A 17,980-nucleotide genomic window follows, 5' to 3' on the forward strand; every position below is an offset into this window, starting at 1 on the left:
GTAACCTTTTGAATATGTTTCCACTGTTATGGGAAAATGCAGCAAATGTTTTGTCGCTTGACATTCTCACAAGAGCATTTGATCTAAAGAAATGTGATCAAGTGATCTCTATATACTTGTTATATATTTACGTAGATGTTGCAGATTTCAACATGTTCCAGAATAAAGTGTCTCATGAAGTGTGTGTAGTAGAAGCTGAAGCAGTTTTTGGTGAACTACAACTTCAGGGCTCGTGTGCCACCAGAAAGATTTGTCATTTGCTCTACATCTTTTGGTTTAAATCGTCAAAAATGCTATCCAGACAAATAATCTTCTTCACTCCTTCCATCTGCTTGTTGTTGAAGGTTCCTCACTTCTTCACCAAAAGCACACTGGTTCTGTTCCCTTACGTCCATGTTGTTTGAAAAGTGGAAGCGGGCGTAAAAAGTACTTGTCGTTTGTGTCCACAGCCTGTGACTGCCATCCGGTGGGTGCGGCGGGCAAGACGTGTAACCAGACCACCGGCCAGTGCCCCTGTAAGGACGGAGTGACCGGCATCACCTGTAACCGCTGTGCTAAAGGCTACCAGCAGAGCCGCTCGCCCATCGCCCCCTGCATAAGTACGACCTGCACAACACTATTCCAATACAATACAATACAATCCCATTTAGGTTCAATGCAGAGATCCAGCAGATCCAAACTAGGCTCAGCCCTGGCTTTATATTGATTACTATTGTTCCATAATGTTTTTATTTATCACGGAAAATGTGTGAAATGTGTTTATTGTAAAGTCGATGTCACTGAGAGAAAAAGGAATTGCTGTCAGACCTGGGGTTCCCAAACTTCCCAAAATCTACAACTCGGGACCCTCTTCTGATTTAGAATAATTTAAGGAACAAAACATTTCAAATCTGGTTTAATGATGTTTGTTCAGATACTGTATTTTGATATTCGGATAAAACACTTATCCCCGTCCCTAAACCAAGTGCATTTTCTCTAGTTCAGCTTTACCCAAATCGAAAAAGTTTCTGGACTAGAGCTCACAGCCTATAGGCCAGGGTAACACCTCATTTGAAAGCTAAGACCTACAAAACTGATCTTTTTCATTGCGTTGTTGCCTTTTTGTCAACACTTTTTTACTTTCTTTTTCATCTCACGTTAGCCACTATTTTGTCCAGTTTTTGTCACTTTTTTCCTGCATTTTTTCATCACTTCTTTGTCGCTTTTTTTTGTCACATTCTTGTTTTTTTGTTACTCATTTGTTTGTAGCTTTTTGTTGTTGCGTATTTGTCGCTTTTTTGTGTCAAGAAGCTTTTAGATTTGGGAAATGCCAAACTGGAGAAAACGTGCTTAATTCAGGTGTGGGTTAAGAGGTTAATTTCACTTAAATATACAGTTTTCAATCAAAAATACATCAAATTTAATGTCAGAAATGAAAAAATATTGTCTCAAAATCATCTTGCGACCCCCACTTTGGGAACCACTGTTATAGATTATCATTAGCTAAAAACAATATGAAAAGTAGAGAAGGTGACTTCTGGCAATATGTGAACAATAACTTCAGTATTCCATTAAATATCTTTGTGGTTTTGGGGCTAGGCGATTTGAATATGTGAACTTCATATATCTGGGGACACTGTGGGTAATGTTTACGAAATCAGGAAAGAGAAACACAATTCTTCGTACCTTACATCAAACTTCACCACGCCGACTATGCCTTTGTCTCATTGTAATCCCACCTTGGAGTAACACGTTCCGCTAAATAAATGTGGGCATAAATCCGTGAGTCCCTCTAATGTGCTGTCCAGCTCACACCGCTGTGCCATTATGAGGAAATGTACGAGCGCAGAAGGATAAACAGCCCGCTGCCTCTGTCCTAACACGGCCTCTGAACAAATGTATCTCCGCTATAAATCCACACGACTCAAAGCCTGGCTGTTTGCTGGCTCTATCTGTTACAACCAGCCGTCGGGGAGTCACTCCAGCGCCTTCGCCAAGACGTGCTGTCCCAGGGCGATAGCGTATGTAGGCGACAAAAGCCCAATGTAGTCAAAGGGTAATAGAATAAAACTCAAGGTGAAATTTCTGTTACGATATAGAGGTGCTCACAGGGGTGAAACATGACATTTTGGGCCTTCAGCACAAACCATCTTAGTGGGAATCATTACACATTGTTAGCATATTTTAGGATATGTTATTACAGGCTTTTTGACAGCTTCTCTCTGCACTTGACCCAGAGTTTGTACGCGGCATCAAAGTTTAAGACTACTCAAACTGTGGCACACGTTTAAACTCTTGTAATGTGGACATGACAGCAAGTTCTGGCTTAATTTTTATCATAAAAGAGCGCAATTTATAGCATGGTGAATAGGTTTGTGTTTGAAATGATTTACCCATGAAATGCTTGTGTTGATTTGAGCCTGTGGTTGTTTTTCACAGAGATCCCCATCGCATCACCAACAGCAAGTAGCTACAACAGCTACGAGGACCACTCAGGTAACTGCATTTTATTACATACGTTATCCACCATGAAGTGTTGATTGTTTTTTTTATTATACAGTGTGGGAATAAAGTATTTGGTCAGTTCCCCATAGATTTTCTATTGGATTTTGGCCAAATACTTTTTTCCCCACTGTAATATTCTTCTTCATGTTGAAAACAGAAATCAAATGTAATCGCTCCATGTGTGTAACTTAGGCTTTCGAGAATCTTGACAGACTTGTCTTTAAGTTGGTTTGTCCTCAACACCTGATTATAACTTTTAATTTAACTATAATCCCACTGAGATTCAGAATTGCTTTTACAGCAGAATCCCCAGCTGGGACCCTATTGTACATGATTTTACAGAAACTTTGGTGTTTCTAAATATGTATAAGTGAGTATTTTACTGTAATAGACTGAGACAAATTGAATGCCATTTTTAATGCCAAAATACTGTATTTTAATGCCGCAAATGCACGAAAAAATTTGGTCAAAGCTGCAGCTGTTTTTTTTGTTTTAAAAAAAATGACCATCATTTTTGGTATTGTCAATGAATGTAAAAAACTGTCATAATTTTCTAATACATTTTGATTTATTGCCAGTTTGAATCCAATCTAAAGATTTTTAATGACATTTGAAGCCTTTATTTTGGCAAAATCAATGATTATATATATACAATTTTAATTCATGTGTTCTCACAAGTGATGTAGTCTGGGGACCACCAATTAATTTTCTCGTAGGAGAGGTGTGGTTTAAGATTGTCCACAGCCGTTTTTTGGGCGCTACGAATGTCTATCATATGTGTCTGAACGTAGCCATAGCCAATCGTATCAATTGTATCCGATGACGTATGACGCACCCACTGTAAACGTTTGAGCGAAACTATTTAGAACACGGTCTAAAGCTTGATCGAAAGATGATTTCGGCCTTGGTCCCCAGACTGCTGTGAAGTTCAAATGATTCGAGCGCACACAGCAGTCTGGGGATTCCTAGGCGAGTGTTATGTTGGAAGGTAGAGGAGAAATCAAATCTCTCCAAAGGATCAGTTTAATTTTTAACACCAACAATGTGTGTATGAGTGTACTGGCGCAAGATAAACAGCAGAGATAAACGTAGCCAAACTGCAGTTTTAAATATATGAAAGTTACTATGACGACAGCAGAACTCCTGTGATGACAAATGACCCCATGCTTTACGTCTTCATGGCTAAAACAGACAGATGATGACACTGGCATTACTTCGGCGTGTGTTCACTCCCAAACCCCACGTCTCTCTCGTGTTTGTGCTCTGCGCCGCTGCAGCGCTGATGTGATTTGCAGATATTTGGCTTTGGCCCCCCCTGTCCCACAGCGGCCCTGTTCTGCCAGCCCTCCTGTGGTCTGTGTATCCCCCGACTCCGAGGTTGAGCCTTATAATCTGATTACACGCTTCATTTGCCGCAGTTTGTGTTTCAATCAGGGGCTGCTGCGAGGGCCGGCCCGCTCAGCCAGGGCCCTTTGTCCCAGTGTGACGGGACATGAGCTGCCATGTTGGCCCCTGGCATGGGACCAAATGGGCCAGTCGTGCCACAAGACTTAAAACCATGGATGAGAATTCCAAGGGGAGATATCATGCAAAATCAGCTCGTCTTCTTTGGCAGCATTAACCTCTTAACCCCCACCTGAACCAAGCACATTATGTCCAGTTCGGAATCACCCAAATTTAAAAGCTTGTTGAAAAAAGTTGGACAAAGCGACTTGAAAAAAGACAAAAACGAGAAGAAAATAAGGTTGAAAACGCAATAAAAAAGAATCAAAAAGTGACCCAAAAACCCCCACAAAAGAGCAACCAAAAAAAGTGTCAGAAAGTGACCAAAAAAAGCAATGAAAGTGCAGCAAAAATATATTACTTTAAAAAGAAAGTGAAAACAAGTGACATGGCAACAACGCAAGGAAAAAGATCAGTTTAGATCCGTTTTGCAGGTCTTAGCTTTCAAATCAGGTGTTGACACTGGCCTGTAGGCTGTGAGCTCTCCATTCCAGAAGCTGTCAGATTTGGGTAAAGCCAAATTGGAGAAAATACAATATACTCGATTAAGGCGTTGATTTGTTAGCATGATGTTGCCTAAAAAATAATGGCTTATGCCCTGTATCTACTTCTTTATTCCACCTATTGTCACCAGAAGGCACTCCAGGCAACACACACGATTCATAAAGTAGCAATCTTTACTCATAAAGTGTTAATTTAATACACAAACATTACTTTAAATTTTAAAAAAATTGTAAGTCACAATGATGCGCATGTCCACTTTAACAGTTCCTCTAGGTGAGAACCTCCCTCCCGGCATCTTGTGTACTGATGAGAATGGCGCCTCTGACTTCATTGAGAGTCTCATTTCCTCGGCGTTGGCACCAGCCCTGGTTGTGGGTTTTGGGTCCCCGTCCGACACCTCCCTCTAAATTAGAACAGGCACCCCCCCCCACCCCCCCAAGGGCCACACAAAGGGGGCGTTTGTCCGCACAGTGGGACATGGGCCGCAATGAAAGCAGAGGGTGTAGAGACTAATGCGCTAAAGGGCGAATGGGCAGCATCATCTTTCGACGGGAGCTGGTACAGGCGCTTCCTTTAGGCACTAGTGAAAAGTAAAGCTACTCCGGGTCTATATTATTTCAGTTTTTGTATGAAACTTTGGATCAAACGTAGATCAACCATACGCAGTTAGTCTATAAAATCATATAAAGCTGCATAAACAGGACAGCACAATAGAACTGATGATATTTTTCCAATGTATGAAGGCCCGGGAACGACTGATTAAGCGCTTTTAAAACTGTTAGCAATGCGGTCTTAACCAAGACTGCGCCTGGACTGAGTACCGTTACATTTTTCTACTAAAATATTATATAGAACCATAGGTAGCACTTTATTTTACAGTATGCTTGATACATTATGCCTAACTAAATTTAGTACAATGTAATGCTCTGTAGCAATGTGTAATAACTTATGGGTTAGATTCCCAATGTAATAATATGTATTAGTACTTTGTAGGTATATCATGTAATAAGACATAACTCTAACCCTAATCTTAAGCCCTAACCCTAAGGGTCTCGTGTCCTTACATTATGTACCAACAAAGTACTAATTCAAGTTATTCCATTGTGTAACTAACCCATAGGTACAAGTTACTACAGATTGTTACAGGGCACATTACCTTGTACTAAATTTAGTTACGTACAATTTAAAATAAAGTGATACCGAACCATATAACAGAACAATAATGTTAATTTATTCCACAAAACACTATGTCTAGTATAATTTATTTGAGCTGAAACAACAAAGTCCCTCTTTAGTGTTGTCCCAAAAAAGCATGAATATACCCTGTAGGTTGCGGACGTTCGCTTAACTAATCTTTCGTATGATCTCAGTGAGTTCTTGTTCATGCCTCGAGCTCTTATATCTGCGTAGGTTTCCTCCCCGTGTAACTGTTTCCTCTAACTTGTGAGTGTGCATGCGGGACAATAAGATGAAAAAGGGAAACAAGTAAAAGAAATTCATTCCTGATTTTTGTTCAAGCAGTTTTCACATGATTAACAGGGCATGCACAATAGAATGTCCAACCATCAGTATTGATTAAAAACATTAAGAGGAATCTGCTGCTGGAAAGAAGACAGACAACGCCGGTGAGCTCTGTCAGGACTACTGTACCTGCCGACTTTTTGTTCATTTTCCCGCCATTTGGCCGAAAGCCGCCATTTCACCACCAACGCTTTGCATCTAAACGTCATCCCACATCCCATCTACTTTCTTTCTTTTTTTTTTTGGTTTTGTTTCGTTTTTCTTTGGGAGAGGGGCGTTTTTTTCTCCCTCCATCATTGCCCGGGCAACCTCATTCAGAGGGAGTATAATGGTGGAGAAAGGGGAGGACTGGACACAGGGTTTGGGTGAAGTAATGAAGTTTGTCCATATTCAAGAAAGAACTGCTCTGGGCTCAGTGTTCCCACCTCCTAAAAGACTGTCTTTGAAATAATCAAAAATTCAATCCAGAAGTTGTAATGATATGAACTATGGATATTAAAGGATTGCAGAAGAAAGAGGGAGGGTGTAGATTTTAAGTCGTAAGTTGTGGCCCAAACTCATTCATAATTTTCCAGACGCATTCCTGACATCCCAATTCTTTACAAGTTTAAGCATGTTTCAAAACTTCAAGGTACCAATACAGTCGTGACAATGGGAGATAGTTTACAATGAATTAAAAATCGTATTAATTAGATGCACATTTTTCACAAATGTCTGCTTTAACAATATTCTCAAGGACAACATTTTGTTCATAAGATGGAGGACAAAACCATAGCCTGGAGTAGTACTTCACACCGTTCACACAGTTAAGAGTAATCCTGTTCACTTTGGCTGTTTCTTCTATTGCTAAAGCGCTTCAGTCTGTGCTTCCTGGATATTCTTATGTCATACAGGGAACACAAAACTGTTTTCCACATTTTTAGCTCAAATAATCCATCCATTTTGAATACTCTTATATATATACAAGTATAAATATATTCATCCCGGTGCCGCAGTTTTGCGAGGACCCCGTTACTAAAAGAGAAAGCTTTTTTTCAAATCCACTTCACTAAAAATGTTTTTTGTATTGACCCTATCATAAAATATTTTGTCAAGTCTTTTGATCCTTGTTTAAACTTTTGCATAGTTGGATCTTAACAAGGTTCCAAGTAGAACTTTAATATGCAACAAGAAGGAATGAGAGTGAGACAAAATACATTTTTTTAGGAAGCCTTTTATTGAAAACAACAGATTTTCACACAGTCATGACGTGCTGATTGCAAAAGTCTCATTTTGAACATGTTTGGGCTGTTGAGTTGCATAAGCAGGGCCTCTCACAGCGCGCCATCACTGCTGAGGGGAGATGCAAAACAGACTATGTCAGTTTATATGTTATTTTCAATAAAAGGTTTGTTTGTTTCTCCCACTCCCATTCCTTTTTGTTGCATAAGTTCTACTTGGAACCTTGATGAGATCCAACTATGCAATTTGTGAATTTTGACACTTTTGATCGGGACTGTGCATTGGTAGTAAAACTGAAAACACCACTCAGCGGTTAAGAAGTATTTTAAATCTCCGCACCAATGGCCTCTCCGACCACCAGCATTCACTCAGCAGATAACCTTCATACAGATGGGGTGCCTTGCTCAAGGACACAAAAACGGTTTGCAATAAGAGTTGGTGCCAAACTGACAGCTACAGTGATCTACCAAAGGACTAAGAATCCTGTACTTAAAACCACACTGCGGAACATTCCAGGTCAGGCTCCCTGTCGTCAAAGGGATGTCCCACTCCCAGCAAAGTTAAGAGTCAGGTCTGAGAAGAGGTGACAGTAAAGATGTTTTTGAGGTGTGATCCCTGCTATTAAATAAATGCTTGTATTTCTATTTCTTGGGTGAAATGTTTTGCAGAATGTCTTCAAGTCAGATAATCTATACCTACAAACTAAATCTAATCGGAACTCCTCAAAACTCCTCTTTGCAGCTCATGTGTGGATGTTTTGCTTTGGAAGAGTGGGGGGTGATACTCCAATGATCTGGTTCCAATTTGTGTCAGTCAGCAGAGGAACAAATGATTTCAATTTGGAGTTTGGCCCCTCGTCCCGGCTCCGGTGGGGGTTATTACAATGGTACTGGCCGTGGAGAGAGCTAGACTTAGCCGGGTGTTAAGCTCTTCAGCACGTACACATGCACTTAGCGCTGCAGACCCACCACATTAATCATATACGCTACTATGGACTGAACAGACCGGGGTCCAAGCTTTCTCATGTGGAACAGGCTCAGTTAAAAAAAATAGCACTTTTGGAAGAGATTATGAATCATTCTAGCAGTTTTTAAGTAACAGATTTAGACACCGTAAGCCATCTGTATTTTAGATTTTAACTTCAATTCGATAATGTGTTCTTAAAGGTCCTACATTAACGCTAGTAAATTCCTTTGCTTTGATTTTCCTTGTTTTATTACATAAAATGACATGTAAAACTACCTGCCGATGGAGCCATAGAGGTCATGCTAACCACCCATAGATACAGACGGCATCGCGTCGGCTTTGCCGATGGGGGAAAACAGAATCTTTTGGGAAACACAATTTTTCACACTTTTTAGACATTTTCTGGTGGAATATAAACATACTTATCACATACAAATATAGTCAAATCTAAATCGTGTTCATATGGATGTTTAGATTCAGTAGAAGCGGAAAAATGGTAGTCGTAGCTAGCACTAGCTAGTGGTAGCATTAGCACGATGCCAAATTGAAGCATCCTGTTAGCATTCTCCGTTTTTATGTATTTATGGGATGTTTTTCTCCAAATTGTTTCCTCCAGTGTCTAAAAGCTTCTCGCCTGGAGATCTTAAAGCCTATAGGCCAGGGTAACATCTCATTTGAAATCTAAGACCTGCAAAACTCATCTAAGCTTCTTTCCAGTTCACGTTTTCATTTTTTTTTTTGCACCTTTGAGTGCAATGTAACTGTGTGAAAATGTGACAATGGCCTATACTCTGTAAGCTCCAGTTGCAAAGCTTTTAGATTTGGGTAAACCCGAACTGGAGAAAAATGCGCTGGGTTAAGGCGGGAGGTTAAGAGGTTAAGAAAGTAAAAATGACCACAACTAACAATTCAAAACTGAAATGCTATCTAAAACAGAAAAAGTATAATTAATCTATAATCATCTGACGCAGTTGGACGACGGCTCATCATCATAAACCATATTCTTACATCAGACATCTAAGGTCAAGTCTATTACGTCAGGCAAAACCAGACAAAAAAATCATTTAGTGTTCGCTCAGCCTTTCACCCTGGCCCTGATTATGTTCCCAAAGGTCACCGCTAATGTCCCCCCCTTCCTGCCCTCCTTTGGCTGGGCGGCTGACCTCTGTAACCTTTGGCGCTCGCACACTGCATGCCAGCACACTGACGAGCGGCGGCACTGGCAACAGACAGACAGTTCAATCAGTGTCACAGTCACAAAGCCATTTACATGTTGCATCCATCAGACACCAGGCTTGCGCATGGGTCAAAGTTTGGCAAATTTTAGGCAAAAGCTTCAGAGAGATAACACTGACTTTATAGACTGTTGCTAGTATGCTTTGATGTCTAAAGCTACATTTTCAACCAATTGTTACATAAGTAAGAGATGGCAACACAGCACTATTCCCAATTCCAGAGACATCTTAATTACTATTTTACATTCTGTTGGTTAGAAAATACAATAGCTCTTTCAAAGTTTCACTCGGCCTATTCAATATGCGTCGCAAATCGCCTCTGAGAGAGTGTTATTAGGCAGCACAGCTTTCAAACATGACCATGAGCGGAACTTTGTTTACTAACTATGGATGAAATTGAAGCTCAAACCAGCTGTGACAAACACCTGGACGCTGACTCCGTGCGAGAAAAACTTCCGTGAGGATAAATAATATGCGTGCTGTGTCTAACCTCCCTGCTTTGTCTCCACAGACTGTGACTCCCACTGTAAGGCGTCTAAGGGCAAGATGAAGATCACCATGAAGAAGTACTGTAAGAAGGACTACGGTGAGTGTGCAGAGACAATGTGTGCGACAGATGTTCGAAATGTCTCCATTTATCAAACCTACAGTGAGCTCAGTTCGTCAGGTCATGAACAAATTCCAATGTATTTATTTTTAATCAAACATGAGCACCTCAACTCAAGAATTTTTCGTTAGCCTCCTAGCATAATTGCCAATGTCATTTTTGGCCAAATTGAGACTGCTCCATCTTTGGGTATCTTTGGTTGTGCCCCACACCTTCATGAGGATTAGTTTTTTTCTATTTAGGCAATAAGGCAATGAGGCAATTTGTAAAATAGGATAAAGAGGAGGACAGTGCATCACTCATTTTTTGTGTGAATGCTAAATATATGTTTGTTATATAGAAATGCTGTGTAAGAGCTCAAACTCAGATGTTAGCCTGCAGCTACTGTACCACATTCAATTCTCTGGATCACAGTTAAATTATGGTTCAACTCCATTAGATGATTTCCTGATGAGAGATTTATAATCTTAAATATTGCCTTATTGACAGTATTTTACTGTATTAAATACAAATTGAACAGCGAGAGTATTCAAGTGGCAGAGAAAGGTTTCCAGTGAGGTGGCCTGATGCTCCTCTGTAGCGAGAGTGTGGACCCCGGTTACCCTGGAGGAGGTCAAGAAGAGCTGAAGCTGAAGCTAGATCTGTTCCTCCTGGACATCTCGATGCAAAGGTGTTTTGGAGGCCAAGGGCTCCCTGGAAAGGCTAAGTCTCTTTGACCTGGAAGATATCCTCAAAGGAGTTGGGGTGAGGAAAGTTTGGGCATTTTACTTTTACTGATGCCTGATTGATTGAAATTGTAAAACAAAAAAAAGAAAGTGAAACCAATAAACTGAACTAAAACCATTTTATGTAGCACAGGTTTTTCGTGACTATTTGGTTCATGCTGAAACTGTAACTGATTGCCCATACTTTACACTATATGACAAAAATAATTGAATACAGATGGAGCCAGAGTTCCTTTCGAGAGTAACAGGTAGATTCCAAAATGACTTCTGCAGTTGTACGTCTTTTTCACTTATAACCATAGAACAGTCTGCAGTTCAACCATTACTAAAGCTTTGACAAGCGTGCGCTGGCTCTGGACTGTGTGAAATTTACTGACATGGAACAGACCTCACAAGTTCACAGGATCACTGCAACCTGATGTATAGGCAGAGGAGAGGTTTTCAAGTATTTTAGTGCAAATGCCCACCTGATAGAGCCATTCAAAAGGTCTCAAAAGTTCTAAACATGGCAGCAGTAAGATGTTTATACGAAGAGAGCGCTTGAACATAAATGCAGCCCATCACAAGACCAGAGCAATAAAACATTGGTTTCCTCCTTGTTAGCTTTATGTTATCATATGATTCAAACAAAGAGAGCTCGTATATACTCTTCAGCAGTATTTGCCACCTCCGCTGGCTTGCCCACTCAGAGACAGCCTCCATTCCTTCGCACCTCTTTTGCTGCGGTCTAATTCATTTCTCAGGCCTGTCCCCTGTCCTTTGTGGGCCTTTAGTGCCTGTCGGTTCTCGGGGCTCCCGAGCGGCCCCCAGGGGTCACGGGAAGGGGCCCACTGTTTAAACACAGTTGCCTGTGCCGAGCATTCCACGGGGCGCAAACAGGTGCTAAATTAGCCAGACGGTGACGGATTGCCACCAAGAGAGACAGAAATATGTTTTGTTGATTCAATTTTTGTTTTTCATCACCGCCGTCGCTACGGAAACAGCGCACACAAAGGGATTATACTGAGGGCTCGACACCCCTCAGCACACAGGGCCACCAGCGGGACAATGAATCAAAGGGCCGCATGTTTACCCACGCAGGGGATAGTGCACGCAGGCCTGCCCAGGGGTAACAGGTCTTGGATCACTCACTGGGGCTGATAACCCAATGGGACGGGGGCCTCAGGGGGCTAATTAAGCACACTAATTTCATTAGGCTCGCCCGCCGATGGCAGCAAGTGTGGAATCAGCGCACATGGGCCAGAGGAGAGCAGCGCAGTGGGGAGGCTGCTTCTGAAAGAGGGCCGACAGACACTGAGGATTTAGGCATATTAGCACCACATAGGTCGCAATAAACATGTAAATGAGCAAGTAAACGAACACTAGGTCGTCAATGAGAATTAGTAAAAGCAGTGGTAGCGGGGGAGTCCCCGGAGGAAATCTACGCAAAAATGGGAAGAACATGCAAACTCCACACAGAAAGACCCCGTCCAAGTGGGAATCGAACCCGGGACTTTCTTGCCTTACCTTCGATCATGACACTCGCTCTATCATCTTCAAGATAGAAACACTAAAGTTTCCTCTAGTGAAGTAATTTCATTACAGCCTACTTATAAATGGTTATCTATTAACTGACTATTGTTCGTCCTGTAGTGTAGTGTTGATTTATTTCAACGAGACATGGGTCACTCCCCATAGGAATACAGCAAATACGGGAAACCGTTTCAAACCCAGGAAGTGTTTGTAATGTGACTGCAGAAATGTGACCGCTTGGGACAGATCAGGGAAATTGGACAAAAACCTGTCTATTTATTGCGTGACGATTCGTTTTTAATACTTTTTTCTTTTTCATATTTCAAACTAAATTATTCGCTAATGGCTTGAGGTTGATTTATTAAATGCAGTTTCCACCGCAAAAAAATGCCTGAAATAAGTCAAACAAAACAAAAAAATGACAGTGTATGTGTATTGTTAGAGACAAGCTTAATCGCATCGGTCAAGTACAGTTTGTAGGAAATCTCACGTGCCAGCGGCTATTATCCGCACATGCCCCAGCGGAGTCTATAAACTATTTTCTGACAGACTGTCCAACCCTGCCTTTCATTCTCCTCCATCTATTTAGCTCGGCCCAGAAGGCAAAAGGTTTGTGTGTGTTTAGCTACATTGGCTGAAGTGACCGTACTCGAGCGCGTGAAGAGTTGTTGGCAGACCCGCGGTGGACCAGATCTTATTGGCCCCCATCGCTCGGCGCATGGTATCTCTGCCTAGTTCTCACGCTAGGAAATTGGATGGAGCTCTGGGAAGCCTATCCGCGGACATCTCATGAGGTTGAAAACACATCTCGATGCTTCTGGAAGTTGTTGGGAAGACAAATAAAACCCTCCCCCCCTCTTCTCGCTTTCCCCTTTATGTAGTGTTGAAGGAGAGGCCGATTTCAATGGCGAGACTGTGAGAGCTCGGACCACTCGGAACAACACACTTTTCTTCACCAACTGGGTGCAATTTGCTCACTGTGGGGCTTTGCCGGGTTCAGTATGCACAAGATGGCGGCCTGACTGATGACCGGGGAAACTGATCATCTAGTGACGTGCTGCCAAAAGACGAGTAACAAGATATTTCCCATTACGATATCACCTCGGCAGCTTGGTGGCCATGTTGGTATCGAAGTGTGTAAAAGTGTGTAAAGCAGCTCTCTTTTATGGAGTTCAACGGGGCAGTTTTGGACACCAAATCATAATCATAATTTTCATGCAAGTACTGTAAAATCAGGCAATGAAACAACCTGGCGAAGATGCCAGGGCAGTGCATTTTGTCTTTAGGACCACTAGCAGAGAGAGACCTGCAGACTTGAGGGTGCAGGCGTGTAGAGCTGCTGCAGGTCAGACAAGCCCATGAAGGCATTTAAAAACAAATAACAGAATTTTTTACGGAAATTATTGCAGAAGATGGCATTGACCTCACCCTCTTCCAAAGGAAATATGTACCGCCTGCGGTTTTACCCTTGCAACACAATGTTCTAATTTATTTGAGATTGTTTATTCGGCTCACTTGTTTCCATTAGCGAATGTGTTGGGTGAGAATGACACTCATTTTGTAATTGTACATACCAAGCTATGTTGCAAGACAGTTAACTGTGTAAGCGTGTCGTGCCAGCGATTTCGACTTGTTTTTCACTAGTACCGAACTCTGATGAAATAAAGGTTGATGGTGTGAGCATATCTGCACTAGAGCAGTCCTAATACTTACCAGATATTTGGCCTTGTGTTGGCATGATGCAGATGTAAGTGCAAATGGAGGGGAAGCTTGGCTGTTTCCCTTTGGTCTTCTGCTATATCTTTAGGAAGGGGTCAATTGCATCCTCTCAAAGCCATCCATCTCCCTTTTTGTCTGTTTATTTATTTTGGATGTCTGGGCCAAGGAGCACACACTCTCTCACCCCAATCAGTCCCTCCACCACATGGGTGTGAAATAAATATAGGATGTCTTATTTTGTTCTTATCTGCTCCACTAAAGTCTGACTCCTGACCAACATGTCCTGTCACCCACAGCTGTCCAAGTGCACGTCCTCAAAGGAGACAAGACAGGGGAGTGGTGGAAGTTCACCGTCAACATCATCTCGGTCTACAAACAGGGAGAGAACCGCATCCGCCGTGGAGACCAGCTGCTGTGGGTGCGCGCCAAAGACGTGGCCTGCAAATGTCCCAAGATCAAGCCCGGCCGGAAGTACCTCCTCCTGGGCACGGACGACGACTCTCCCGGCCAGAGCGGGGTTGTGGCGGACAAAGGCAGCCTGCTCATTCCCTGGAAGGACCTGTGGGGGCGCCGTCTCCGGAAGTTTCAGCAGCGCGACAAGAGGGGCAAGTGTTAAAAAGAGAGAGCGAGCAAAGAACTCTCACTGGAAGACGGATGGATTACGGAACGCCGCTGGGAAAGACTGCTGCTGCTCTGAAAACCGTTGTGTTTTTAGGGACTTTGGTGAAGGAGCTTACTCTACAGCCGATGTGTGTGTGTTGTTTTGTTAATTGCAGAGTTTGCACCGAATGTTACAGTAGGGGTGGGTGATATGGCAACACAAACACAAAACACTATATTCAATTCCAGCTGGATTCATATTAGCTTTACATTGCCTTTAAAAGGCAGCTAAAGCGCTTTTTCCGTGTTCACGCTGCACCCAACTGGAGGATGAGCAAATCATGTGGGCAGGTTTTACACTTACCTGTAACAACAAGCATGAGCTGATCCTTGTCAACAGCAGGATGATGCCAGCAAAGTATGCTGCTACAAATTTTCAGCAGAATTTTCTCACCATTGCTATGAAAGATGGTGACCAAGTTGTATTCAAAATTATCGCCAAAGGCCTAAAAGCATAATACCCCTGCTTTAAAGCTGCCTGTCACTTACAATGGAGTGAGCGGATGAAAATAGATGCAGAGCAGACTCTAGAACAACATTATAGGGATATTTCAGGATTTTTGACATGGGGACTCATTTCCTAGTTTTCCAGAGTGTTGTTGATTTCTGGAGATATATACATATTTTAATTCATGCAGTCCTTATATTTGAAGAGTTTAGTGCTGCTAGACTCGTGCTAGGCTAGTGCATGTCTATGGTAACTAGTAGCCTGCATTAAAAACAGTCTGACCCAAGCACGGTGCACCTGAGGCAAAAAACGTATAACATCAGACTACCCAAATAAATGTCTGAATATTTTTTGAAAAATAACCATTTTACATTTAAAAGAAGTTATATTTGAGCAGCATCAGCTTCCTGGTTGTAACCTACGCAGCGGCGGAGTGATCTGCTAGGTTACCGGCTCTACAGTAGTTTGTTTACCTGCGGCCGGCATTACTACACGTGGAATTCACAAAGGAGCTTTCTAGAAAAATCAGATATGGCAACGTTTGGAGGACAACCCCATAATTTTGAAGAGGTTTTTAATGCAGGCTACTAATTACCATAGACATGTGCAAGCTTAGCACTAGATTAGCACCACAACTCTTCAAATACAAGGACTGCATGAACTAAAAAATGTAAAAATCTTCAGAAATTAACAACACTCTGGGTAACTAGGAAATGAGGCCCTATGTCAAAAACCCTGAAATATCCCTTTAAGCTGGGAAACTGTAAATCTCAACACAACATCTCTCAGTAAGGGTCACACACTGATTTGACAACATATTGTCATATGGCTCACCCCTTGTCACAGATATGCCGCCTTTTGTCTATTTGATGCCATTGTGGAGTTATTCTATGGGACAATTCGTCTACTGTATAAACTTCATTTTGCCGTTGCATGGATTGCTCAAAAATGCTCAAACAAATGTGTCTGTATGGTTTGGTAATGTTGTTCGATGTTTGATAACTCAGAAACCTCAAGAACCACTGGTGTCTTACAAAATGCCGTCAAAACTCTCACTCTATTCTCTCTATAGTTTTTAGTACATTTTTCAAAACAAATCACTTCCACTGCCAAACCAGTGAATACTATGTATATTTACACCACAGAAGGTTAGACTTTAAAGGTTTATAACCACATCATTGAAAATTATGAATGCACTTAATTGTCCATAGCTACGTACAATATGACTGAAGACCTATGCTCTTTGTTCAAATCTGTTTGGTAATGTTAAAGTGGGGGAAAAGATTTAGTAAGTAGTTTAAGTAAGAACATAAAGACAACATGACCCATACACTGAATTACTGTGCTCTACAATAGGACCACTAGATGCCACTAAATCCAGCACATTGCATCTCAAAATAATCATGTGTTTTATGCAGCTTTGGCTAATCCAATTTGTGAGAGTTGTACATTTTTAGTTTAAAAAGGGTGGAAAAGTTACTCTGACCATTTATATATTCTGTATTCCTCAAGACTAGGCTGTGACCTCTGCGATGTAAATGTGTGGATACAAATATTTTAGTAGATGGCGCCATAGAGTTGAAATAAATATAGGTTAGATGTGCGTTACATTTGTCAACCATGCACTTATTTTGGCCAGTTTGCGAACATATAAGATATGTTCACAGTTTATGTATTTACAGCGTCACAAAAAACTACACACCAAGAAGAGATGTTTAATTTGTCACTATTAATTTTATAAACGTTCTATGTCACCGTTAACAACCTGTATGAGTGTTAAATTACTGAGGTAAAAAGACGTTCATGTGGTCCTCGGGAGAACTTTTTTTTTGTTGAAAATTGTTCATACAAGTTGTAAAAACTAAAAATATGTACAATTAGCCTGGCATCCAGAATGATACCCCTCTGTATATTCTATACTCAGGGACATCAGTCTGGGCAGGGAGCTTGCTGTTGTTGCTTCTGCCAAACTCAAACGAGCCCTCGTTCAATCAGAATCGTTTATCTGCGGTCATGCGTTGTTTGTGAGAGGCGTCACTCTTGGGATGTCCCCTCAATAACAATCTACGGACAGCGCACAGGAGAGCCAAGGGCTTTTTCCCAATTGGCAGTAAATGACCAAAAACACATCAACAGTAGGTGAGTTTTGTGGTTTATAATCCTGTTAGCAGAACTGCTGCTGACTTCCCTTCGCTGATTGGTTTACTCCACTTCCTGTTTGCTTGTGTACGTTCGGCTCTGGAAATGTAGTTGATGCGAACCCTAAACAGACTCGATCGCTGTTACAGCGGTGAGTCTGGATTATCCAGGCAAATGTACCATAGGTTCTCCTCTGGGGCCAGGACTCCCCAGGAAATGCGATTCCTAATCTCAGAGGGACTTTTCTGTTTAAATATCAGGTCAAATAAATAAATAAATACCGGTAAATAATTTGGTGACTTGGATTAAAAATAATCCCGACTTCGCCACCTAACAGCAAAAATCAGCAGATTTATTTATTTATCCTTGAAATGTGAACTTCTTGCTACTTTCATGAGATTACACTTACAGTGAGCTGCAGTTGTCCTTAGAGTAACATAATTGAAGAAGATATAGAAGAAATAGAAGACTTGTGCTGTAATGCTTGCTAAAGATAAATGTACTACATTTCACAAAGCAAATATGCCTAAATTTAGCTTCAGAGAAGGCTTAGAGAATCTTAGAGTTACAGTAGCTCTGTTGAAAAGAAGTAACCTGTAATAAAAACAGTCAAAAATGCGAAATAAAAGACAATGAACACAAACAGATCGATGTCACATTGGGCAGGCGGGCACCCGTGAACCACATGAACGCAGTACTCCAAGGGGACAAATGTAAAGGCCAACAGACACTAAGC

The 17,980-nt window shown here is 41.6% G+C and overlaps 1 protein-coding gene across 1 annotated transcript in view; it reads left to right on the plus strand.

Annotated features, from left to right (window-relative positions):
* Window positions 1-15,264, plus strand: part of LOC306969643 (netrin-1-like) — a 42,603-nt gene extending 27,339 nt beyond the window's left edge. The window contains exons 3-6 of the mRNA XM_079565330.1: window positions 450-599; window positions 2,419-2,475; window positions 9,946-10,020; window positions 14,294-15,264. Coding sequence (XP_079421456.1) covers window positions 450-599; window positions 2,419-2,475; window positions 9,946-10,020; window positions 14,294-14,613 — 602 coding nt within the window. The 3' untranslated portion in view covers window positions 14,614-15,264. The remainder of the gene's footprint in view (window positions 1-449; window positions 600-2,418; window positions 2,476-9,945; window positions 10,021-14,293) is intronic.
* Window positions 15,265-17,980: the final 2,716 nt, after the last annotated feature.

Source organism: Gobius niger (assembly GCF_951799975.1).
Source record: "Gobius niger genome assembly, chromosome: 10".
Lineage (NCBI taxonomy): Eukaryota > Metazoa > Chordata > Actinopteri > Gobiiformes > Gobiidae > Gobius > Gobius niger.